This window comes from Sipha flava, unplaced genomic scaffold, assembly GCF_003268045.1.
Source record: "Sipha flava isolate LNK unplaced genomic scaffold, YSA_version1 113_pilon_pilon, whole genome shotgun sequence".
Lineage (NCBI taxonomy): Eukaryota > Metazoa > Arthropoda > Insecta > Hemiptera > Aphididae > Sipha > Sipha flava.
This window is the reverse complement of record NW_020271732.1, coordinates 877,104-904,868: the sequence shown is the minus strand read 5'-3', so window position 1 is coordinate 904,868 and position 27,765 is coordinate 877,104. Positions and strand designations below refer to the sequence as shown.

The window sequence follows — 27,765 nt, the reverse complement described above, 5'->3', positions numbered from 1 at the left end:
ACGCTTCATCTCGAGTTCTGGAGGGGTGTGGAGGTGGCCGCGGAAGGTTAGGGCTGTGTGCTTTATCGCCTACGGGGGCGGGCTCGCGCGCGCGTGTACGAGAGACAAAGAGACGTGGTCCCGTGGTGGTGGGGGGGACGCTTGAGACTTGGCACTGGACGGGCACCGGACGGGACGGTATCCACGTACGACGACGACCACGGTGATACGGATGGGGTAGCGCGCGCTGTGGACGTGTGCGGGCGGGTGACGACCGTTGATGGGCGGCCGCCGAGCGCCACGGTCGACGGGGAGGGCGTCAAAGTGCTCGACGCGTTAAGTCGCTGCTGCTGCTTGTGCCTGACGTACCACCGATGATCGGTCGGGCTTAACGTTTAAGCACATCGGACGTACCGCACGCACACGGTCCCCGGGCTCTGCACCCGGCGGTTGGCTGTCCCGACTGGATCATCATCGACTGCTGCCGGTGCCCGTTGCCGATCGCGCGCACGTCGCTCGCACCACAGGTGTAGCGCACACGTACGCCGCGCGCACACAGCCGTGCTACTCCGTCAGAGACGCACGCCGACGACACCGCCGCCACCGCCTTCACTGCCACCGCCGTCGACAGTCACTGAAAACGGTATTGTGATTCTATATATATATATATATATATATATATATTATTTTTTTTTTTAATTTTTATTTGCGTACAATGAAATCTGTTGCGCTTCCTTCCGCTGTGCAATACGTACGTTCAATTTTTCTTCATTTCGCCTCCGTTAAACACGTTACACCGGTGCAATTCGGTGGGATTCGAACTGCAAACGCGGTTTATACGTCTGTTTTTTTTTTCGGTATTTTCACCTTATCGGACGACAAAATTAACGTTTTCGGCAGACGCGTTCACCGGATGACGTTGTACGTAATCTATACGTGTTCGAAAGCAACGCCGTACGCAGAACATTTATTTTCCCGGGCGAAACGTTAAACAAATAAAACATCGCCGGATGATTAATAAAGTTCGAACGTTCGAAGAACCCTTTCGCTGTTCTCTCCACTCGCGCGCACGTAATCGAGTACGGAGGAGTGTTTTCCGTTTCGAGACGTATTGGATGTTGAGCACTTTGTTCGTGATGCGAAAAACGATTCGAGGCGTTTGGAAATAACGCCCGTTGGCGTTCATGTTTTGTGAACGTCACTCACTCGCTTTCCTTTTAAATGGAACGCGAACGACGTTTACGTTTTTCTGATGAATTCGACCGATTTTCAGAGTCGCTAAAACGTGTTTAGAATTTTTTTTTTTTATACATGCATAAACGATAAATATCGATTATAATATGTTTAATATCGGGTTATAAATATAAAGCGAAATACACCTTTTGTAACGGTCCCCCGTTGCCGTTATGAATGGCAGGTAGGTGATTCACGAGTATAAAATAAAAATAATGTACGGCCAAACGAACGCGAACGTGTTCACTTGAGAAACAAAAAACGTAAACGAGTTCAATTTTTAAACGGACGTTCCACTAAAAGTGTACGTCAACACGTCAGTGTTTATTTTTAATCTTATATTTTATCGTATCGATTCCACCTACTTATTATTTTTATTTTTTTCGTTCTTCGAATCGACCTCAAATGTACCCTCCTATACGTAGTATTGCATGTAGTCTGTGGACGTATCTGTTGCGGGTCACGGTTGATGATGAACAATTCTAAATCCGTAAGCAGCACGATTTTTTTTTCAGGGCGAGAACGGGACAGAACGGGGGAGTACGTTAAAGCGAAAAGAAATAAAAAAGTCCCAGCGCTGCGTTATCGGAACCGCCCGTAAAATGTTGTTTGTTTTTATATCGCGTACTATCTATTCCGTACTTGTTGCATTTCAGTTGTAATGAGCCGTTACAAGTCTTTTTTATCGAACGCCGTCGTCCGCCACACGTATGCGAGCATAAAACACGCGCAAACGTGTTTTTTATTTGAATTTTTTCCAACGAAAAACTTGCGCGCGTGGTAATTCTCTATTCGCGATGAACACGAGACGGATACGATTTCCACATGAAAACGTGCAGACGACGATCAGAGCAACGAGAGTTCACTTGTCTTGCTCGTATTGCAGACGCACATGCATTTAAGCTTTTACCGTTAGGATCACACGTGGAAACCCGTAAAAATCGTTAAGATAAACATCGTTCTTTTTTAAATCATTTGCACAGGTGGCTATTACCGCGGTTTCGTAGACTAAAACACCATGGGATAAAACGAATACGCAAGTACTTAATATTTCTTTTCTTATGATTTTCTTGCACACAACGATCGTTGTAAGAGTATGAACACGTGTGGAAATTAATTATGCGTAGAGTGGGTTATGTCGAAGAAAATTATTTTTTTTTATTCCGGAATCGCCAAAAGTCGGCAAAAAAATGCAATTTGATATCCTAAATGAGGAAAAATAATTAAAAAAATCCAAGTTTGTTGCTTTGGGCATCGGGCTAAAAGTTTGAAAAACCGTCAACATCTAAAAAAGTTTACAACTTTATGAACATTTAAAATTTACTTTATTATATACATTATAAAAATGCGGATCTTTTGCATTATACGTATACCACTATTTAAATTTAAATTTCATAGATTAATCAATCATTGAAGCAGCAAAGATTGTAAAATTACATAATCATAACTTATTAGGTACTAGGTTATGTTTATAAATTACACGAATTTCAAATACTCAGTAGAAATTCAATCATTCTATAAGGAAAATTATATTTTTGTAAGGTGCCCATAATCGTAAAGTTAACTGCCCTTTTGACTTTTCCTACTACCCAATTCGAGTCGTACCGCCCGTTAGAATAAGACCTGGATCATACCCTCCCGGGCCTTTCAGAAATTGGGCCTCGAGTCATATTTGCTCATATAACGCGAGTTGTTTGTTCGCTAATTTGTAAAACTTATATCCACCCGGGTCTTCAGGGTCTCAATCCGCCCCTGCGTGTTGCGTCCTGGTCGATCGACGTTCTACGTAGATGCGGAATGAAAACCGTTGATCATCACATGTACAACACATCACAACCGTACATCACACGGTTTGTCACACCGTCGATCGTGATTTATTTGTTTATTTTTCTTTTCGCTCGGACCCCTGGCGGTTGTTACGTGGCCATTTTCATTACGGTACATTATTGCGTTACGAGCTTTAAATGTGCTCGGAACAACTGCGGCGTGATTGCACCGCAGTAGTTGTGCATGATTAATTATGAAAGACGCCAATGGTATATTTAATATTTTGAACAATAAACACGTTATTTTATAATATGATCGTATACCAAAACAGCGTTATTCATAGCTTTTTTTTGTCTCTTGCATCCGTTACGCATTCCATACCGTTGGTTCTATAACGATACGGACACTGTTGTCCTGGACCAATTATTATTACATTTTAATTAATAAATATTTTTACTTAATTGTGCTCAATACATCCGAATTCGGATATCCTAATAGTAAATGATTGATATTTTACCGTTATAATTTAATATTACATTTTCTATTCGGGTAATTAATTTGAGGACCCAGGAGACGATCGCCCCTTTGCCTCCCTAGACAGTCCACCCCCGACTAGGCGTCTCCATGATCGTTCAAGAGGGGTAATACCCGTTTGACAAAAGCCGGTTTCGGTTGCAATAATTGTTGACTGTGCACAACACAACCGTCCGTTGTTCATTTTGTCGTAAAACTATAGTAATGAACAAACAATTACACTTCAATACGAGTTCCACCGCTATGTAATCCATTGTTCCGCGGAAAGGATTTTCATTCAAAAGAAACCTTACGGTTGGGAGTTTTGTTTTTGATTCGCGACGGTTTTCAATGTATTGGTACGTTAATTTCCAGACTTTTCAATGCACTAATCCGTGGTCGTGTTTCCAATTTATTATGCAACAATGAAAACACCTCGACAGTTAATAGTTAATCTTAAACAACGCGCGCAGCGATCTTGTAACGTTTGTTTTTTCTTTTTTTTTTTCTTAACATGGTTTCATACGCCAACAAAATGTTTTATTGATGTGTACAAATGGTAAAAGCCAAAAACATCAATCGGCCATCTTGAGAATCACTCTTTCCGGGACAGGTTTTTATTACAGCGTGGTCCGTACCACCTTGTCGTCTACCCATGACAACAATCGAAATCGATTGTGCGTTTTTGTAATTCTTCGACTGCACATACGAATGCCTCCTGTCTGAATTTTTCATTGCCATCGCATAGTACAAAAATATTATAATAATTCGCATTTGATCCGCAGCTTTTGTCCACGGTCGAGGCACGCGATAAGTGACGTTCCGCTAAGTCGGTGGAACGCAATGGGTACTTTTTACGTGTACGCCTGTTCCGGGTTTAATATAAAAAGGGCTTATTTGCCGATGATCACCTTGCGACAAAATTAAAAATCAATAAATTTGATGAATATATTTTATATATATTGTTATAGTTAAAAATATACACATTTATGTGGTGATAAGAAGAAAAAATTGCATGCATCAGCCGGGAATCGAACCCGGGCCGCCCGCGTGGCAGGCGAGCATTCTACCACTGAACCACTGATGCTTATGTGCATATGGGATCGCAGTTATTGGCATTTTAACTGCACAATTACTAATTGGACATAAATCTAATAGGTGATGAAAATCCCATCCACAAATCCCTCAAAAATGTTTTTTTTTCATGCGTAACAAAAAGAAAAACTTCAATTTTTTTTTAATTGATCATTAATAAATCTTGACTTTTTATCTACTAATATAAACAATCTACATCATACAGAATCGGTTAACATTTCTTGTATAAACAAACGCACACTAATAATTGCATTATATCTTGTATCAATCGATAATATTATACAAATGACTGAAACGTTATATTTGTTAATGCAAAAAAATCGTTGACCGTCGCACGTCATTGTTTCATTTCTGCAAAAAAAAAAAAAAACATTAGTTATTTACCAATTAGTAGGTAGTTATTTATCATGAGTTTAAAAATATAAATTTTGATCATGAGACATTAAATCATTTAGATCAAAATAACTGTCCAATAAATAATTGTACGTTCTAGTTGTATTGCCAATTTCTGTCGCTACAGCAGAAAGAAGTTTTTCCTATTTAAGGCTGTTTAAATCGTGGTTAAGGTTAAACATGGGATAAAAAAGATTGAAAAAATCGGCTCTCCTGAAATATCCATTAGGATACAAATATTGACAGCAAAAATAACATAAGAAAATATAATTAATAGATTTTCTAAGGGAAAACAGCGAAAACTTGACTTTGAATTATAAAAATAAAGTATAATATTAATTTGTAAAATAATAATTGTATGTAATTTTATTTCTTTAATTGTTATAAAATTGTAATTTTTTCCTAACGTTACAAATTATTGTACCTTCATCCTATTTGTGTAAAATAATCTCCCCGTGAAAAATTTCTGTATCCGTCCCTGTCGTTAGTTGAACTTTTTTTCTCTCACGGATTTTCATTCGTCTTCAACGAACCGATTCGATCATGATGTTGCTTGACTTTTTTTTAGCGTACACAGGATATTATTAAAATTTTTATTCAGCTTAAAAAAAATGATCAACACTGATCCGTTGGGAAAATATTTTGGTAAAAATTATAACCGTACCCCTAAATACGTCACCGCGACGTAGAGTGGTCGAAAAACTTAAAAAGTTGGTAAAAATTAAAAAATTATCTTTGATACTCATAAATGTATAATTATCATTGAAATATATTTGTATTGATACTTATTAACTATATACATTTAATTAAAGTGAAACTCTATTTCTTAGTGTCGTTATTGTATGATTCTTGAGCTTCCTCGCTTAAAATTCTAACTGGCAATGTAAATTATTTTAATATTTATGAGGCATTTACCAATATCTTGTGGACACTTGGTGACCATCCAAATCGATTGATATACAACTCTGCTATTTCTCAACTTTAACCAGAATATAAACATTTAAAAATAAGGTAATATTATTAAATAAGGGTTTTCAGAAATGCCTGTAATTTCTACCGAAATTTATAACTTTTAAACAACCTTCTTGTAATGTTATGAATTATCTCGCATATGAAGTTGTCTCAATAATTTCAATTAAACATGGTGATTTGTATAGACGTTGACATTATCGTCGTTTTAATCGCTCAATACTTTCGTAAATTGTTATGGTCAGGGGACCGCGGTCATGACCTCGGGATGCTGTACTATTTGTTTTATACAACAAATATGAATGAGTGTTAACTATACAAAGTAACGAAAGAGGTAAAATGTAAAAAATTCGTTTTAATAATCACGATCACAAATCAATATTCCTCTCCATCTTCGATACGAAATCTCTCGTACTTTATTTTGCTACTGTTTCATTTAATAAAATATTTATAATTATATACGATTTACCCATCATTAGTATTTGAATTAAACAAAATAAATACGTCAATATAAATGAATAAAAAAATATGTAATGCTTATTAAATATTATCCTATTAAAAATTAAGTAGCCAAATAACTCATAACTTCTTCAATATAAATTTTTACAATATCACCTTTGTTGATTTTTAAAATATTTAAAACATAATTTAAGGCAATATTTTTTTTTATCCTGAATAGTTCAGTATAGTTAATAATTAAGTATATTATTTCACAAGAAATATTGTACCGATAACCAGGTATCCACAATTCAATTTAATGGTAATTTCATTTACCATTTATATTTCATTTATTTCATTTATGAAAAGACGCAAATATGCGCAACCAATTTGTTCGTAGTATTGTTCACCAAAATTCACTAAATGAACTGATATAATTTTCTACTAATAAATATATACGGACCAAACATGAGTATAAACTAGAACTATTGAATCGTGCAACTATATGTATATGTATATATATATATATATATATATATATCCCAATTAGTTTGCACCGTAGATATTTACTCGATTGAATACTATATTTGTGGGTGAAATTATCTTAATTATATTATCTAACTATTCACCAGTAGTGGATCCAGGATTTTCTTTGGGGGGGGGGGGGGGTTGAAAAATGTTTTACCTAAGGATATTTTTTATAACATTTTAGTCAGTAATTGATAATGAATTAAGATAATAGTAAATAGTATAATATATTAATTTAAATCAAAGGCTAATAATTTCTCGTATGAATAAAAATATAAATTATGTATTTTCCCTCATACTTTAAAAAAAAAAAAAAAATCTTAATTCATAAAATTATTGACTTTTAATATATATTTATCCTGATTTGGTGAGTTAACCCCTCTGGATCCGCCACTGCTGTTCACAATTAATCAAAGTTTTATCATAATTATAGTTATGTTGCATTTGGCGTATTTAAGATCAGTGTTTTGTAAAAAAAAAAAGAATTTTCAAATCCCATAGGATGTGTACAACACTTTACACTGATACTCGTAGTTTTTTGAGTTCTGAAACTTTAAAACTATTATACTAAATAGTTTAGGAATATTGACTATTATTGTTATCCTCGTAGCCCTTCAAGTACTTTTAGAGTTTACCAACGTGGAAAATGTTTTCAGAGATTTTCAAGTTCATTATACCTCTTAAAACTTCTAATAACTTAACTTCTACTTTGAAATTCACAATGCATCTGTAGAAGACATGAAATGTAGAATTTACAAACACAAAGTCGGGGTTTCGTTTTAAAACCATAAGTTTTTACATATATATTGTATCTCGAAACGAAAAGAACAAACGGAAAAGTTATTATGGAAAGAGTATTTTTAAGGGAAAGTCTTCAACACTGAAAGCACTCGCATTGAATAAAATATGTATTTATACATTTCTGTAAAAATACATTTTCGGTAGTCTACTGTTCATGTGTTACGATAAAGCCGACCGCAATTTCGTGAACGAAAAATTCGATTCGACTAATTAATTACATCGCTGTTTTTCGCGTTTCAGTGCGTAGGTAGTACAAACGTCGACAGAGTGGTGACATTATGAATACAGCAGTTTTTAGTATCGAGATCCTATTATTGCTTATTCTAATATAAATATTACAAGTATTACACGATTTTTTTTTCTTGAACGCGTGTATTTTTTTATTTCATTTTAAACCACTCACGCGTATGTTCGAAAGCTTCGCACGAAAAACAATTAATTGGCCATGGTAAAATAACGAAATTGCACATTGTTCATTTGTATTCAATCGAATACGTCTTTAAGATGGCACACATTATGATGTAGTATCAATAAATCTAATCAACACGTCATTACTTTCGTTTTAAACCTCCGGTAATTAAATCGGATTCGATGTCACATGGCACGGAAAGCTTTCTATCTACCTAATAAACCTTCGCGTGTCGGTTGCGATGTTTATTAATAATATTTATTCGCGTCGATGGAGTTTATTCGCTTCGAGGGGTTTATTTGATTTCCCGCCTCTATACGTGTAATTATTGCACTGCGTTTATGTATAATACACTTAATGCCGTGTATACGTTTTATTTATTAGTCGCTACTTGTTTGAAATTCAGTGACGGATAACGAGACAGGCATTGAATGGGAGGATACGATCCTCGGATGATCAATGCGTTGTTTTCGTTCGGAGCTGCCGTTCGGATTTGATCACGTAGGTGCATGTTTTCAAAAAAAATGTCTGAGTAAAATATCGCAGCCACGGTCGTGACCCCGTCGTTTTGTTTTCCGTATTCGACCCATCGTTGTTATTTTATGCGAGTCGAACTCGTACGTAAGATAACGAGAATTTCATTTGGAAAAATTACACAATCAGTACATAATTAATTGTGTTCTTATCAATTAAATTCATAATTCATTTTGATGTATTGGTAACATTTTAAACGAACATTTTCTAGTTTATAAAAAAAAAAAATATATATTTTACGATTTAACTGTCATCGTTTCATTATTGCTCGAAGCGAAATTCAATTTTGTTAATTTGATATATTTTAACAGTTGTATTCTATTTTTGTTCGGAACAAAAACTATATGTATATTTTAACATTGCAACATTCGGTACAGTTTTATCGCACGTACTTGAATTCCATGTCCATTGACATGATTGTGTATTATGCTTTTCTATTTTAATTCTCAGGTTTATAAAACGATTTAACCAATAAAACGCTTTGTTACAATTAAACACCGAATTCAAAATCACGTTTAAATAGCACTATTTTGCACACGTGGTGTTTTAGAATAATCAAACAATTTTTTTTCCCATCACTCAAATAATTTATTTATATGAAATATTCAAACAATGCCGATTTTGAAGTTTTAAAAATATTTTTTTCTCCTCACAGTAATTTGTTCAATATAGCTATTCTACATTTTTTATTGTTCCTCCTTTATCACCAACGGTTTACATAATATTTTTGAAGTTATGAATTTATATTTCGTTGTTTTTTTTCTAAACTTTTATTATTTATGAGTCGTATTCAATGCGAATACACTTGTATTTCGCTCGAGTATATTTGTATTCAATTATTTTGGTTTACATAGCTTTTAATGGATTCTTTTTGTCCATAAAACCACTTAATGTTTATCGTGAAAACCCCTTTCATCCATCGCATTGTCCAATAAGACTACAAGCACAATTCCTATTTAACAATGTTCCATAATTGTTTGAAGATAATGTTTCATTGTTTTCATTCATCCGCATGATAATCTTGACACCTTTCATAACGTAAACGATAATATTTAACAATGATTCTGTAATTGCTTAAAAAAATAAATAGTTATTAGCTTAGCTTCAAAACGATTTCCTGAGATCACCATCGCGCGTCCGTCATTGACTTTATAGTTAATCTAGTGATCACCCGACAGTGTAACCTACTGAATACGCGCAGTGAAATATTTTTACAACACAAATATATCATAATATTACGTTCAGTAATTGGTTTTCGTTTATAACCAACCATTTGTCTTCGGTTAAAACAAATATTATTTTATACGCGCCATATTCCCGCCCCGGTAATATAGTTAAGCGATATACATCGTTTTTAACATTGTCAACGTAACTGTTTTATGTTTATAAGATAAAATTACATATTTAGTTACTTACTCATTTAAACGTATCTGATATGTTCAACATTGTGTATGTTACGTAGACCGTATGAAGTAAGCTATATTTGAATATATAATTATTGTGAAATGTACGTTTTTTTCCTGTTTTTTTTTTTTATCGTCCGTCGTTCAACGGTGTAAACATAATATCACGACGATTTAATATACATATTGTATCACGTAAAACTAGAATATTTATCGCAGCGCATACCGCGCAACCAACACTATACCATTTTAATGCGCTTGATTAAAATAATAGTGACCCTCCCATAATTTATTCGCATACGTCCTGCGACTAGAAAGACAAATTTAATTAAATATAATATTCATACACGTGGGCACGATACGATCTAGACGCCAAGTGCAATGGATAATACTTCGCGATAAATATTGTACACGCATATGCTTATACTAGATCGTGTATCGAGACATTTTCGTTTAATTGAAGTAATTAAAAAAAACTGTCGGTTTTTCATCGAAAGACGTGAAAACTTTTAATTTTTACGTAAACGAGCAGTTTTGACATCGTTCTTGGCGAGTGATTGATTATATTACAATGTAGATACAATTATGATTCTACGTTTTAAACGCACGATTATCATCGGAAGCATCCTGTATCACACAACGATTAATGTTGATTACTTTTTGTTGACCAATAATAATTATTACTGGTCGAAAACAATTTTCTTACTTGCTATCATGTGCGTACCACGACATCGGATGTCATATTGTAAGTGTAAAGCATCTACACTACATCATTCACACACCCACCCACATTCATACGTACCATCATGATGTAGTAGTAATTGAATTTAGAGATTTGAATTTTTTTTGAATTTAGATATTTTTTTATTATTTGGAAAATGCAAAACAAATGTAGTATTAACTAAATAATAAAAATTACGTACGTCCTTAAGCTGAGCTTGTGGTGGTGCAGAGAGTTGCAGTACACGCTATTGATTTAAATTGAATACATAACAAAAAAAACAAATAATAAATAATAATAAAGTAGTAATATTTGTCCATATCGAGTCGTTTTGGTACGATGATAACTAATTTTTAATATTATTATTGTTGTTTATAGTCTAATGATTTTGGTCAAAAGTAATCGTTAATAGTATGCGGGCTACAGAGTTCTCGTCTGAAAAAGTATATTAGACCGGACAGAATTTTAGGTTTGTTTAATAATAGTTGTAAAAGGAGCACTCGAGTACACCTCACCGTATTTCGCGAACAGGAATCTTCCCTTTTCAATATTGATCTTTTTGTATGAAAGTTTTCCCAAATTAAAATGAAAATCCGTTGAACCTTTAAGGAATGATAAACCGCAAACTTTAAAAAGTGAAAACATCGGACAACGATATTATTAAATTCAAGTTTGTTTGATGTGTTGGCAATGTCACATCATAATATAATATGTACATAGGTCTTTAAGTTTTCCAATTTTCTTGCGTCTAATAAAATATTTGAAAATTCGTAGGTCTAAAAAAGCAATATTATATAAAATAAAAATTTTTAATTATATATGCAAATATATATATATATATATATATGTATATATATATATAAACATATATTGTAATAATAATGTTATTTCACGAGTAATCAAATATGTATTTTGACATTTTTTTTTAATAATTCGGTTTGAAATGCGTAAATGTGCTCAATTTCGCAAAACAAGATACATACGTGAATGTGTTCGCCTAATACGATGACCAATATAACTCAATATTGGAGTTACGATTTTAACAAAAATGTACTCGAATCCTCCTATTTCCATATATAAACGTTACGTTGATTAATTGCATATAACACTGTTATTCGAAAATATTAACACAGACAAATCGATAGGCATAGGTGTTTTATGGTCTTGGAGAGAGGAATGTTTGAAGAATGGCTCAAAAGATGTCGCGAATCTCGCCAGCTAGTCGTGGTGATCGTAGCCATAGCTCTACTCCTGGATAACATGCTTCTCACGACAGTGGGTAAGTACAATATTAAGACACGTAACTTAAACGGCTTTTTCTTCTTTTTTTTTTTTATCCAATTATTTTCATGGAAACCTCTTGGGTCCTTTAATCTTTTATCGTACAATCACATCTAATATGTACGTGTATTTTAACAAGCCGCTCCTGACTTTTTAAGACGTACACACACACATATTATGTAGAAATATGCGTGTGTTATAATCCACGAGAGGTTTTTATTATATTATTTTTTTAGATTTTAAACACAGAATAAAGTACAAATTTATGGTTTTTAAATTTTATATATTTATAAACCTGGTTATTTCATAAAATATCCTTGCATATAAATCAATAGTACAACGGACAGATGCGAATTTTCTTTAAACTTTTTTGCGCATATAAAACAATATTGATAATATGTAAAGAATTTTCATTTGAAAATCTAAAACATAAAGTATGGTTCAAATAATATTCTACAATTTATTATTATTATACCTCTAAGACTATCATAGCAATAATTGTAATCACATGTCGCAGTACTTTATGCTTTAAAATGTTATAGCGATAAAAAATAATAGTAAATACGAGTACGTATGTATTTAATGCGTTTATTTTTATCGTTAAAATGGATGCTAAACATAATTATTTTTCAATTCATACAGAAACTGTTGACTATTATGTTTAACCATTATGAGTAGATATCTTACATTTTGAACTTGAATAGTACATTCAGAGTCGGCCTGGATACCAGATAACCTAGCTAGACATTTTTACCTAGAACCCAGTGACCCTTTGAAAAACAAATAAAACAAAGATAATCCTGAATATTTCGTATTAAGAGAACGTGATACTCAAAAGTGTGTCCCGAGTGTATAACGCTCCACATATTTACGGCGACAGGGATTACAGTACGAGCGTCTGCGTGCGAGTGCGTATTGTATCCACGGATCTATAATAATAATTTATTTACGAGTTTTTAACTGAAAAATCATATTTTCCACATTAAAATCGTTCTGTATAATGTCATAGCATGGTTTTTATTAAAGAAAAATGGAATATTATCCATAATATAGAGTTTTTAATTTATCGAACACTTTTTTAAAATTTTCCTTTTTTTTTTATAACTCAATAAATAATTTAAAATTGTACAAATGTTAAAATATGAATACATTTTAATCTATTTTTGATATCGAAAAAATAAAAACGCTAAATCATAGATAATTTTCTAATTCTTTTTAACTATTGATTTGCATTGAATTAACACTGAATGGTTTTGCCACTCGTAAAATGAATTATTTTTAAGCTTAATTTATTGGTGTATCACGTCCTCTTAAATTCGACTGTAATTACTGTTCATTAAGTGTAATTTTTATTAAAATATTATAATTTATCAACATATATATTGTACGTTAAGTTGCTACTAAATCCAACGGTGAATTATTTTAGTTCCAATAATACCGGAATTTCTTTACGACATCCAACACCCTGATCAACCACTCACAGCAACCATACCGACAAGTCCACGCAATGAATTCCCAGTGCCCCACGGAGATATGTCGAGTCCTCCAGGTATGTATACATATTTTTGAACTAGTTTTCCGCAATAAATAATAACTTATCGTAAAGTATTCGTAAATTAATAAATAATAATAATATGTAAATATAACTACAAAATAATTTAATAACTCATAGCTTTATAGATATTAGAATAATATAAATTACTATATTCAAATAATTTAAAGAGTTATACGTCTTATACATGTAAATGCTTATAATACTATTGTTTGTACATTTCCGGGAATCGCTAACGCTTATCGTATCATACGCATATAGTTTATATAATTTTTTAAATTAAAAAAAAAAAATATTAATTAATTGATTAGTTGTACAGGAAATTTCCATTTTTAAAATGTTTTAAAATAAATTAAAAATATCGCGTATAATGATTTCGAACCACAGTATAATTAGATTGCCATGGACACTAAATGTATTTGCTGAAGGCCGACATCGTATTACCTTAATTTACATATTATTGATCGTACGTAGTGGAATTTTTCAAATTCCTAAATATCACGCCGTGTAAAGGACATCGGGAAAAAGTCACGTACAACTTTGTGAGAAGGATAGTAAAATTTACGATATCGTATTTTAAAGCGGTATCCTCCAAAATGTGCGCAATAATATCGGGATAAGCAGCAGTATACCGCGTGTAGGACCCTTCGAACGTAGATCACCATCGATGCGTAATGTGAATCTTCTTCGGTTCGTGTTCTTGTTCTTCGATTTTTTTTCATTAAGTGACTTGAGAAACCGAATGGGCATTGCCGTGCACAACGGGTGTGCAGTAAAAACGATCCATGCACTATATTTAAATAATAATTGATACCGTCAATCGTGTACACACATTGGCGCTTTCCACGGCCACACAAACACAATACCGCACACGCACGGTACCGCACGGATTTAACGCATTTTTTACAACACCCGATCCGTTCATCGTTGCATTAATTATCGTATTGGTGATCATTAATGTTAATGCGCAAGCTAAGACCGTTTTTTCGTCGTCGGTGATACTGTATTGTGACAGTGTTTTTTTTTTCGCTCTCGCCGCCAATCAGTATCACTCGAGATTTCGCTATTTTTTCTACGGTTTTCAAAATCAATTCAACTACTTTCATGATTGTTTGTAAAAATTATTAAACGCGTGAAAGTCGAAACGTAACTAACAACGACTTTGTGCATAGGGGATACAATCATCCATAAAAAAAAAAAATATATATACAAATGGTTTCGTTAAATACAAATGTTGTTTATACCTAGGCTCGACTGTACATCGTTTAAATACATATTCCTGATATATACCGGAAACATATGTACGGTAATAGGCGTTGTCAGGTATTTTAAATTCATTGTGCGTTATCGTCCCGCACGTTTTTCACGCATTTTTACGCTGATGGGCAACGCACATTAGACACCGTACCGTCGATTGTTTATCCTCGATTAAGGATAAAATCTTTGATAAACTTATCGATGCGAAAACTTATCTGTACAGCGCGTTTCGCATGTCGGTCATGCTAACACGTTTTATCTTGCGTCTTTGCGAAAATTCGTATACTCGACGCACCACGCTTCGTTGTTTTGGACAACCAAACCGATCCGAACTCGGCGTTATCTACTGCGCACATTTATTTGTATTTATTTTTTTCGGTCACGGTTGAGCATCGGATATCCTAGGACCAGTGCCGTAGCAACCAAACATTGCGCCCGGAGCAAAACTTCATAATGCGCCCTTATTAATTTTTAATTTAAAAATATTACGCTTATTAGATATTATTTTCAATGATTGCTTTAATTAATATGAAGGATGTTAAAGATTTCGTAAACAATATATACGTTATTGACCGTTGTAATTTTTAACATTAAATGCAAGATTTTCATTTTTGCGCTCTCCCGGGAATTGCTCTCGGGGTACTACGGGCACCTCTCACCACCCCCTTGCTACGGCTCTGCCTCGGACTGAATGGATGGTTCGAGAAACCAAATGCGAAGAGTTCCGTTCGAATCAAACCATCCACGGCCAACCTTCACGCGGTTGAACGGGGACGAGCGCTACGACGCGTGAGCTCTGACACGATTTTGCAACCGCGTACGCGTTACCGTCGTTGTGCACCAAATCCGTACAATCGAACGTTCGACCGTTGCACGAACGTGTGTTTACCGTGTTTCGGCGGTCGATTGCAGGACGCGTTGGGCGATTAAACACGTTAAAATTGCGATCGCACTACGAAGGCGTTAAAAAATAAACGGAACGATAACACTCCGACGACGAGGCAAGGGCGTATTTAGACTTACTTCTAGGGGGGGGGGAAGGTCGACTAAAATGTTTTCTTTATTTCAGGCTCAAAATTTACAAGTCAAATTTTTGGTAATATTTAAATTAGGTGAATCTTAATGTTTGTGATTTTTTTTTTTTTTTATCTTATGCCGGATCCACTTAGAATCGATTTTTGTGTAGTTCTTTTTTAACACCTGTCTGTGTTTTATTTGATTTTTCAATAAGTATGAACCCGACAAATAGTCCAATCCAGTAATCACAGACACGCTTAATTTGATTTCGTTATAAAATTATCCACATTAAAAAGATTTGTAATGTGTATTTCAAATATAATCGATTCCTTAAATATGGATTCAGGGGGAGGGTGATTGTCTCTTCGCCCCCTTTAAATTCGCCCCCGGGTCTAGACCGGTCTAGGATATAGCCCGCAGTACGCGTGTAAGCACGTGTTAGTCGCAATTAAAAGCCGTTGCATTTTGCAAAATCGATTAGGAAACGGAACGACGACCTGGGAACAGCAAGAAGCGATTCTCAAAAAGGAAAGGCACGACGATCTGGTTCACGAAACAGTCGCGGTCGGAATGATGTTCGCGTCCAAAGCAGTCGTACAGCTCATGGTCAACCCCATCGTCGGACCTCTCACGCACCGGATCGGCTACAGCATACCAATGTTCACCGGATTCTTCATTATGTTCATATCCACAATAAGTAACGAACGATTTCTCTCAATGTTTATTTATTTGTTTGTTTCACGTTTTATTCTTAACGCCGTACGTTTACTGTTTTTTTTTTTTTTTTTTTTTTTTTTTTATAATGTACAGTATTCGCATTCGGACGGAGTTACGGAGTACTGTTTTTGGCTAGAGCTCTGCAAGGGATTGGATCGTCTTGTTCAACAGTTTCTGGTAAAACGGTTGTTGGACACGGAAAAACGGAAAAGACCGCGCCCGTTTTTCCGAAACGGGCTCACACGTAACATGCGGAGCTCGGGAGTTTATGAAATTGCATAGTTTTTTTTTCTACCGGTCCCCGGTTCAATGTCTAACCATAAATTCGATTTATACTTGATGGCGGATCAAACGACACATTTTTTACTGAACATTGCATAAAACACGTATTCTATGTAATATGTGCGTGCATTGTAAAATTATAAATTTAGGTGCATACCATTTTAGACAGTTCTTTGTCAACTTGAACATTTTTTTTTTCGTTTTTACTCAAATGGTATCTTTTTAAATATATTTCTTTTTTATTTGGCACAAGAAACTCAGTTTTATTTTTAAACCATACATTTTATATTTTTCTCGTAATCTCTTAAATAACCTTAGATAATCCATTACATTTTTTCGGTTTAGCAGAAAATATGTAATTGTTAATTAATTAAATATGTTGTTAAATTTAATTTTTTATAAAAGTATTTATTTTAATGTGTGAAGGTAAATATACAATTTTCGTGCTTTTTTTTTTTAGTTCAAGTCCACATTCTAAGATTATATTTTTAATATTTTTGATGCATAAATATCCAAAAAAATTTTAAATGCATAAACGTCCGAGCTCTAAATACTTACGTTGAATCCTTTTCATAATTAAAAATGTTAAACTTGTTCTCTTAATGCTCGTGTAGGAATGGGAATGTTGGCCGAACGGTACCCTGACGACAAAGAACGAGGAAATGCCATGGGTATAGCGTTGGGCGGCTTAGCTTTGGGTGTGTTGATCGGTCCACCGTTTGGCGGAATCATGTACGAGTTTGTGGGGAAAACCGCACCGTTCTTGATACTCTCGGCGCTGGCACTAGGAGACGGACGTACGGACATTAATCGAATAATACTATAAGTTTAGAAAAAAATAAAATAGAAATAAAATTAAAATCATGTCTAAGGGTGATGATTCGCGGTTTACGATCTTAAACTGTAAAGTTATAGTACCCGAGTAAGTAATCAAGGCAAGTTATACACTTTGCATACGTTTGACCGTACATAACATTTAAATCACAGTTGGATTGAGCGTTGTACAGGATCGTTGGTGACAGTACGTGTTACATATAATTATAATAAACTTAGGGTTGCCGTAATTAAAGAAAGCTCAGAATCTCGAGGCTTTTAGAAAATAGTTTTTTCATTTTTCTTTTTTTTTTTCGCTCACGCGGAGCACGAAAGATAAGGAGTGTGTGATTATCACTGCGGTGCAGATTTCCAAATAATGTTCATTAGAGACTACCCGTTTTCGCCGGTCGCCGCGTTTTCACGACAAAAGCCGTGAAAATCGGTATTTTCTGTATCGTAAATTCGAACGATCCGTGACGTTCGTGTCGTCCCGAGACGTCTCTCGGAGCCACGAGTAGAGCTGTAACAACCAAATTTTGCGCCCGGGGTGAAACTTTAAAATTCGTCCTTAAGTATTTTAATTGATAAAAAAACTCACAAGAACACTGAATATTTTTTTAAACGCAATAAAAATAATGATTTTTTTTTATAATTGTGTAAGCGTTTGTTAATTTTATTTAAATCGATAACTTATTAAAATATAAATATACATTATAATTATAAGTAGATACAACATAGGTAAAACATAATTATATTTATAAGTTATACAAGTAAATACATAAATACATAATATTAATTTTACTTATAAGTAATGAGTTATAACTTATAACAATTAGATTGCAATTTTTTCATTTTCACGCCCTCCCAGGAATTACGTCCGGGGCGTAGGCACTTCTAGCCCCCCTCCTGTTACGGCCCTGGCCATGAGTCACGAAACCGCTGGTGCGCCGGCGATCCCGGGACGCGTAACAACCCTAAACCGTGTGTTAAAACGACCGGACGAGTACGATACGATTCGCACTCATTGCCGGTTAATCGATTCGACATCATTTTACCGTAAATCGGTATCGGCGACCATATACGGTCGACTGCGGTGCGAGTATGCGACCTACCCGAAAAAGTTTGTCCACTATTCCTGTCGGGCACGTGAGTCGTACGCAGTGTCACCGGATCCTGCATCGAGATCCAAGGCCCAACATCTTTCGGTCCAACTCGAGCCGGTATTGGGCTGCCAAACCGTTTGAAAGCTTCGTTACAAAATTATCGATTAACGTCAACGGATTAAAACCGTTTTTTTTCTTTCTCGATGTTTAGATATTGCGGCCTTTATTTTTTTTTATATTTTTAGGACTTCGTCGCCTGCAGTGATATTCAGTTGTTTCGATTTTTCCAACGATTTTACACCGCGCGGGAATTCGATGATAAAAATTGTAAACGGGCCCCGCTCGCAGAACCGTCGCAAGATTATAACGAGATACATCGGGACAATCGTGGCGGTCTAAACCTTTCGCCCATCGAACTTTATACGGTCGTCGCCCACCGTCGTCGTCCTGTTCATTATTTGTACATTTCCGAACGGAACCGGAGTCGTTGTCGTGGCCTACGTGTGTACGTATATACTCGTAATCAAATCACCGATACGTCGTCCACGCCAAGAGCAGACTTTTGTGTTGTTTATTGTGTTGATTGCTGCCATTTTCATTTTAATTGCATTCAATGGTAAACATGTGTATATATATATATAGATCCACTTATTTCCGTACTCCGTATAGAATTTCATCAACGCGATGGTGAATTTTTTTACGCAATAAAGTTAAGCCATGCGTGCGAGTGCTCGTCTTGTACACGTACATACATATTGTTGGGCGACGAAACGAGTGAATCACGTATATTATTGACCCTTATTTTTTTTTTTTTTTTTTTCGAAACGGATAGGTCTATTGTTTGTACGGTAGGTTGCGTACCGAACCGCTCGGCCGGACTTAATTAATATCATACGTACGCGTAGTAGTTTACGTGCACATACACTTTTGGGTCAATAATTGATCCATATTGTATTACTTTTATGCCAAAGCCATTGAAAAGCATAATAATTATACACTAACGAATACGGTACGATAAAGTATTTTTGTCACTGGTTAATAAAGTTAATTAATTCACTCTCTATTTTTAGCAAAAAAAAAAAAAAAAAATGAATGAAAAAAATACGAAGTTAGAGATATTGTAAAATAATTTCTCATTTATTATATTTATATGAAAAAAATAAAAACTGTTATTTTTTCGAGAATTTAATCAACGGAGAAGAGCGATAATTTAAATATAATTACCGATATTACGGGGTTGTAATTGAAAACATTATTAGTTTATCCATCGTGAATATTTTTAATTAAAATTTTCAACCGTAAATTGTAAAATTAACAAGACTTATATAGATATGTATTGTCTTAATATCCAATTTAATACCAATTATATATTGTATAATCAGCTGGTTTCGTTTACTTGATTTTGAGAAGTATTACATTTTTTATTTCAGATAAAAAATAACTTAACTCACATTAAATGTATTTATACAATTAATTCTTCTTAAAAATATATTGTGGGTTAGGTTACGTTCTAAAAATATACACATACTTCATTAAATTTTAAATATGATAACGGTGTAAATTCTTTATTTTTTACTTATACACGTTTTACTTACAAATATAAAAAAAAATCAATATATATCATTAAAATAAAAAAATCTATATTTTCACTGATTTGCTTTCAATTTTAGAACAGTTATTCATTTATTAAAAATCTATAACTGCATGTATGTCTACTGCATCTAGTTAGTTAATTATTTTGCAAGCTAAATATATATATATATATATGTATATATACATAAAAGGTAATTGTTTTTGTCATAAACTATAGAACTTATAAATGTGTTTCACGATTTGTGTGTATAAAAGTATAATTTGATAAAGCACTTTTACAATATGAATATTTATTATTAATACACTATCTGTAGTCAATACTTAAAATTGAAATCACCATTTGCATTAAACTGCATATCATTTATCGATCTAGAAGTGAGCCAATGTTTCTAAGCAATTGATTTCACTCGACGTTAAATAAAAATATTTAAATATTATCAAGTATAATATATTTTTAATTAAATATTTTCCGACGTTAAATTTATATTTACATTTTATAACTTTTTGTAATCGTCTATAATACGTTGATAAAACTATTGCTTAGAAAGACTATATTTATTATTATTACTATTATTATTATTATTATTAATATTAGATTTAGAATTTTAGTAAATATTATGCACTCATACACACATGTATAATACATTATAATAATGATAAAATGCATTAATAAATTAGGAAATACACCTAATGACATAATGATACTGTCTTCAATGGTCTTGTACAATACTGGTTTGTATTCAATACTTGCACAATATTTATTTGATTAATAATGTTTGTATTTTTTATTTTTAAATTTCGTTTAAACATTGTATTTTTCTTAAACAAAAGTTTTGAAACAATAATATATTATATGATCATGACTAATCTAATTAGCAATGGCTACTAAAACTTCACTTACCAAAAGTTCATAATCAAATAGTACATGTTGTTTCGATAACTTTGACATTGTATTTTAACATTATACGGTTGTCGAATGCCATAGTTAATACTAAATCAAATTCTTAATTAAATTAAGTATGGTTTATTATCCCATACAGTGCTACAACTGTTGCTTTTACAACCCGGAGTAGTCACAACAGATGCGGATCCGCCTTCCTTGAAATCATTGGTTATGGACCCGTACATCATAATAGCCGCCGGTAACATTACGAATATTAATTCCAAAATAGTTCGACGGAAATACAGACAATCGCTCAACAATACGACCTGTTAATTTATACTTACAGGTGCGATATCTTTCGCAAACACCGGAATCGCAATGCTCGAGCCGTCGCTGCCCATTTGGATGATGGACACCATGGGCGCTGGAAGATGGAAACAGGGAGTGACATTTTTACCAGCAAGTATTTCATATTTAATCGGAACGAATTTGTTTGGACCTCTCGGACATCGCATGGGAAGGTATACATACATACATTTACATATATATTTAATAATAATGACGTTTTATTACAACGCCAACAATTATACAGTGCAGACAATTTAAATTAGAAAATAATCAATCGCAATTGCAATGAAATGCTTAACACGGATGTTCAATGAATTAAAATATTATGTATAATATGGTACTTTTAACGATGAAAATACACTACTCGATAATCGTACGTGTAATAAAATTAAATAAATATTATTAAAATGGAAAAGAAAATAAAACTTAAATTATATGTAAAACATTTAATGCACAGTATTTATACTCATTAAAGTTAACAAAAGAAAATGCATTTATGCATGTCATGTTTACGAAATAAAAGAATTCCTTCTTCCGTAATTGGTTTTTAATTTCCCGAAATTAGTATTATTAAACGAAACTTTTAAATCATTATTATTTTTATTCAATTTCGTATCATAATATTGCACTGGTTGATAATCTTTAATATTAAATTAAATTTTACAAAATGTGTATAATAAAATTTGGCATTCATATAAAAAATTTAAATTTTCAACACAAAAATCATCATACATTTAATTTCTAGGATAAAATCTAAGTGTACTCAATATATCGTAATATAGTATTTTTATCTACATCATAAAACGACTCGATCGCAAGAGATCGATTCGCTATTATCTGCACCGCGTCACAATGTTAAACGAATGTATGTGATTTACAGATGGTTGGCCGCAATGATTGGATTGATCGTGATCGGAATTTGTTTGATGATAGTAAGATTTTTTTTGTTTAAGACCGTAGAATATAGATTTCGCGAGACCGTATATATTGTAATCAAATAATGTGTGCGTTTTTTTCCATTCGCCCTTTCCCCTTTTTACAGATACCCACCGCAAGAAACATCAACCACTTGATTGTGCCCAACGCCGGTTTAGGTTTTGCTATTGGCATGGTCGATTCGTCGATGATGCCCGAGCTTGGCTATTTGGTTGACATACGACACACAGCTGTTTATGGCAGCGTATACGCTATTGGTGACGTGGCTTTTTGTCTGGGATATACGATCGGTACGTACGTGAGTTATGATTATAATTTATGCGCACATTTCTTTCGGTGCAGAATTTCTATTTTGAAGCGCTCGCACTCGTTAACATACACATTAGTTATTCGTTGAATGTTGGCATACGAAAAAAAAATCATATAATTAGAATTATTTCACAATTAATAATCAATAAGACATACAAATGGACAATTAATAGGTTTAGATTGTTCATTTTATTATTGTGTATTGGGACAATTTTTTTTCTTTTAAACAATAACTTCTCTCGTACCTACATTTATTGTATTTTTCGGCACTTCAATCGGAACAATTATCTTTTCTTTCTTTTTTTTTTTTTTGTTAAAAATGACATGAACTTTTCACAAGAAATGTTTTTCATATTTTCCGTTTTTCTGATTGATAATGTTAGATTTTATTCAAATCAAAACTTAAAATAACACTTTTAAACACCGTGAAAAGACACTGTTGTTCTATGTTTTGTATACGCATCAATACTAACGAAGATATAGGTACTTGGCAATTTTACGATTAAAAAATCGTATTGTTAAATATCAAGATTGTTACCTAGAGTGATAGCAGTAATAATAGCCGAGCATGTCTCATAAAAATCTTAAATCTTAATATTATCGAAAATATCTTATAACATACATCGCACTTCAAGCGTGGTCAACATTTATCAAACACTAGTTGTAAATGTTCACAATCACCGGTGTATGATCGCATAAGGGCTATTTTGACAACATTCTCTACGGTTTTTGGTGTATGTTGACATGCACCGGTGAGTATCCACATTCACCGACTGCGGTCATACACCTCAACATATACACGTACTAAGTATCCGCATTCTTTATGAGAGTTTGAAATTTTTCAATCGCAAAACTTAATAATAATGTAACAGACAAATTATAAGACAATGTCAAATTTGATTTTTTTCCAAATGCTTAGAGAGTAGTTATTATTTTAGTTTAAATCTGTATATTTTTAAATCATAAAGTTTTTAATTTTAAACCAATTTTATGGTTTTTGTTGGAATTTCGATTCTGTGATACATAATGTCAGTGCTATATGTATTTAAATATTATTTATGTAAATATTAACTGTCCTGTTTTTTTTTCTGTATTGAAAATAGGAAAACAAATTTTGTTTTGAATGATATCCTTAATGGCTATTTCAAAGCTCTTAAATATTTACTTGTATTTAAGCTCAAGGTATATTGAAAGTAGATAAATTGATAGTTAAAAACGTAATCCATTTAATATTAGCGAACCCGATGTTTACCTAGTTTCTAACGTTACCTATTTTCAAAAATACGTTTTATATCTATTCATAAGTTGATTTCATTTTTAATAATTCATTTTTTTTTTCTTAATTTTTGAGACTTTTTTTTTACATTATTACTTAATTGATTATTTGATTAGAAAAAAATCATCAATAGGTATTTATTTAGTTTTTTTTTATATTGGTTGACTTGTACGTCTACAATTTTGTACATTTATGTTCCTAGAATTTCTCGATATTGACATAAAACAATCTCATTGCTTGCCTACTTTTAAAGAGTCAAACCTTTTTTAATATAATACTTTTTAAATTTAATTTTCAACAGTCTTTGTCACTAAAATGATGTGTTTATATTGATATTTATTTCTTTCTTCGTCTTCACCATGCAAATGAAATCGACCATTTATGCGATATCTTTCAATATCTATGTGTTAACAAAAAAAATAAATAAATACCATCATGATCAGCTGTGTATATTATTATGTCTTTACACGATTTATTAATGTGGAAACTTTACGACAGAAAATTGAGAATTCAATCTATTTTCACCAGGGCCGGCTTTAAGCGGAACATTAGTGAATACAATTGGATTTGAATGGATGTTATTCGGAACGGCTATGTTGAATTTCTTGTACGCTCCACTTCTCTACTTACTGCGCAGTCCACCGACAAAAGAAGAAAAAAAAATAAAATCTCCTGAATTTAAAGTTGGTTAAATATACAATATGTTTTTTTTTTGTAAAAAAAAAAAAGAATATAATATATCGACAATCATCGGTTTCCAATCAATAATAATATATAATGTATATGTATTATATTATTTCGTTGTGATAAATATCATTTTACTGTTTAGTATTTATATTTTAATTAAAGTCTCCATAGATTATAATAATTTCGTAAATTTGCGATTTATACAGATTGCTTTTGCAATTAATTAGTATAAGATATTTAAGATAATAGCAATGAGTGAAAATTGTACTCGAAGCTTATGAATACATCCAATGTCAAAGTATAAAACCAATAACTTATATATCTACACAAAAATAAGAGTAAAATATATATATTTATACACACACTTTAAGGCGATAATTTTCAGTAAATAATTTTAATCGTAGTTTCATGAGTGGATTTCAGTTAATAAACTCAAAACTTTAGTTGATTATAAGTCGATCAAATGACAAACCTCCCGTTCTCGTATTAAATTAATTATATTTATATTTATTTATTTGCATTTTAAGGTTGTTTATTTTTTTTTTTTTTTGTAATACATTTATAACAGAGTATAAATATGGTCACGTCACATAGGTAACTATTTTATGTACTTATATTGGCAAAAAAAATCAATAAAATTATTGGTTTATTGATTAATTTTTTCAAAAACTTTTGTGAATACTGTAAAAATACAAAACAATAACCATTTAATTTTAATGGTTAGGTAAGTCAAACAAAAATCTATTAAAGCTTTACTAAAAATCTAAATTTATAGAGCTTATACTAAACCATTCTAATGTAGTATACATTTGGGCAGTTTTGATTAACAATATCTTCAAAAAATCATTATTTGCTTATTGGTTTCATTTTTCATTAACGCTATAGAAACTAAAATTAAGTATACCATTGTTTAGAATAACAAAACCACATAACCCTACATCATTATTTATACGCACATCTCTAAAATGATTTAACGCAAACGCATTTTGTAATAGAAAAAAATGAATTAAAGAAATTTAGAAAAAATTATTGATAAAATTGGATACATTGCAATTATTTATATTGGAACCTTAAAATGTAAATATTTGATACCATTTTGGTACAATAAAAAGGGTTTAAATTTATTGAATATTATTAAACGTAGTCTACAGATAAAGGCAAATCTTAACTAATATGATACAAAAATGTTTAGTGTTTAGACGGGATAATTTTAGAACTGTGACGATAATTTTCAATTTTTATTGAATAACAAACTGTCTTACAAAATAACAATTATTATTATAAATATTGGCATAGGATAAGTACAATATCTTTATTTTCTGAGTCTCAAACTTTCAACTTTTTTTATAATTCCTAATCCAATACTTAATACCTTGTACATAATTGTTGATATTATAAGTGATGTTTTTTGGATTTTGTTATTAATCGATCGTATTTTACGGTATAAAATACTAACATTGTTAACATTACTAATAATATTATACATTGCATTATTCATTAACACTTGTTGTTGTACATGTTTTCAGTCACTGGTGACCGGAGAAAAATCGTCGGTGCGTTACATAACCTATCAAAACGAAGCAGAAGAAGAATAAAAACTGTTGACTTCGTACAACTAACGCTTGATAAATTACGCTTCTCCGTTTTTGTTTTTTTGCCTCCCCAAACAACGATACTTCTTAATAAATAATAATAACAAACACGACGTCATAGCAGAAAACATTACAATGTAATACAACGCGCGCAGTTGCACAACAACTCAATAATACGAGAAAAACTGTTTTGACGGGAGTTTCAGCTATTTCGGTGGCCGGACACAATATTTTAATCGCATTGTTTACCTATTACATATAGGCGCATACGTAGCAGTCGCTTTATATAACATAACAATGTATAATATACATTACAACCTATTATATCTTATACTTTCTCGTAAACCTAACCTAATAGTCCGCCGGCGCAACGAGAAACTTTATTCGATATTGTTACGCGTACAAAATAACTAGCCTATATTATGTTTATAATAATGTGCACGCGTGTTAAAAATACTTTGAGAAAAATCTAATTACTCGTAAACCTAATAATAATAATAATGTTATAAAAAATAACTATTTATCGTATATTATAATATTATAATGTGTGCGCAATAAGTGATACATTTACATATATACATTATTATATGTCCTATCGACTTTGTAACTTACATACAACGTGGTTTTTAAAAACATTACTATATAAATAATATTTTCTTAATAATATATATTATACTTAAAACGATACAATTGAATAGCGTATATTATTATGTATACGTATTTTACGGCTCATCATTGACCACCATCGTTGAGCATCAGAACATTTTGTTGATTAAGACTGTTTTATAATTATAATAATATTAATAATAATAATAATAATAATATAATAATATTGATTTATAATAATATTAAATAAATATATTAATCGTGTTTTCTTTATACATTATAACATATTCTATATAAAATAAAGTGTCAGACCAAATTTAACGATGTGGTATTTTTTTTATTTTTATCCATCATAAATATCATATCGTCGCTGGAACGCGACCTCGGTGTAAAACGAGAAAAACGAACTTCCCTCGGCCGTTTTAGACGGACGAATGCCAAGGATCACCGGAACCGATGGAAACGGTCGTAATTCGGGGAGGGGGGGGAGGTGCGATTTTTGCATTTCGATCGATTCCCCTGCCCTGGGTTTACGGAACTAAGGACGCACGAACTCCGGGAATACGTTTTTCGGTGACCGCCGTTGTCTGTGAGAACGATACCGCCGGCTGCAAGTGACGCGTGTCAAACGTTATCGTGCAATAAACATCGGTCGGAAAATCGACGCGGGCGAGATACGCCGTCCCTTTGTAACGGCTTCCTGGCGGCCATCGTTTCCGGGCGCACC

The 27,765-nt window shown here is 32.7% G+C and overlaps 1 protein-coding gene and 1 non-coding gene across 3 annotated transcripts; one reads left to right on the top strand and one right to left on the bottom strand.

Moving 5' to 3' along the window:
* Positions 1 to 313: 313 nt before the first annotated feature.
* Positions 314 to 27,237, top strand: LOC112689903 (synaptic vesicular amine transporter). 2 transcript variants are annotated; one of them, XM_025563791.1, is made up of 13 exons: positions 315 to 622; positions 11,162 to 11,252; positions 11,929 to 12,062; positions 13,491 to 13,613; positions 16,372 to 16,587; positions 16,701 to 16,784; positions 17,504 to 17,686; positions 21,442 to 21,543; positions 21,631 to 21,805; positions 22,513 to 22,564; positions 22,675 to 22,858; positions 24,682 to 24,815; positions 26,367 to 26,531. In XM_025563791.1, the coding sequence occupies exons 3-13, from the start codon at positions 11,942 to 11,944 to the stop codon at positions 26,433 to 26,435; spliced, it is 1,443 nt and encodes a 480-aa protein (XP_025419576.1). In that variant the 5' UTR covers positions 315 to 622; positions 11,162 to 11,252; positions 11,929 to 11,941; the 3' UTR covers positions 26,436 to 26,531. The 2 variants fall into 2 exon arrangements, with proteins under 2 accessions (XP_025419567.1, XP_025419576.1); XM_025563782.1 differs by lacking the exon at positions 11,162 to 11,252 and having other exon boundaries at positions 314 to 622; positions 24,682 to 24,816; positions 26,367 to 27,237.
* Trnag-gcc lies at positions 4,509 to 4,579 on the bottom strand. Its single transcript has one exon. It is a non-coding gene; the product is annotated as a tRNA-Gly (tRNA).
* Positions 27,238 to 27,765: the final 528 nt, after the last annotated feature.

Coding starts and splice junctions, on each gene's coding strand:
- LOC112689903 (XM_025563782.1), top strand. CDS start 11,942: ATGGTCTTGGAGAGAGGAATGTTTGAAGAATGGCTCAAAAGATGTCGC. Junction 16,785..17,503: donor GTCTTGTTCAACAGTTTCTG/GTAAAACGGTTG, acceptor ATGCTCGTGTAG/GAATGGGAATGTTGGCCGAA. Junction 22,565..22,674: donor TCGGAATTTGTTTGATGATA/GTAAGATTTTTT, acceptor CCCTTTTTACAG/ATACCCACCGCAAGAAACAT.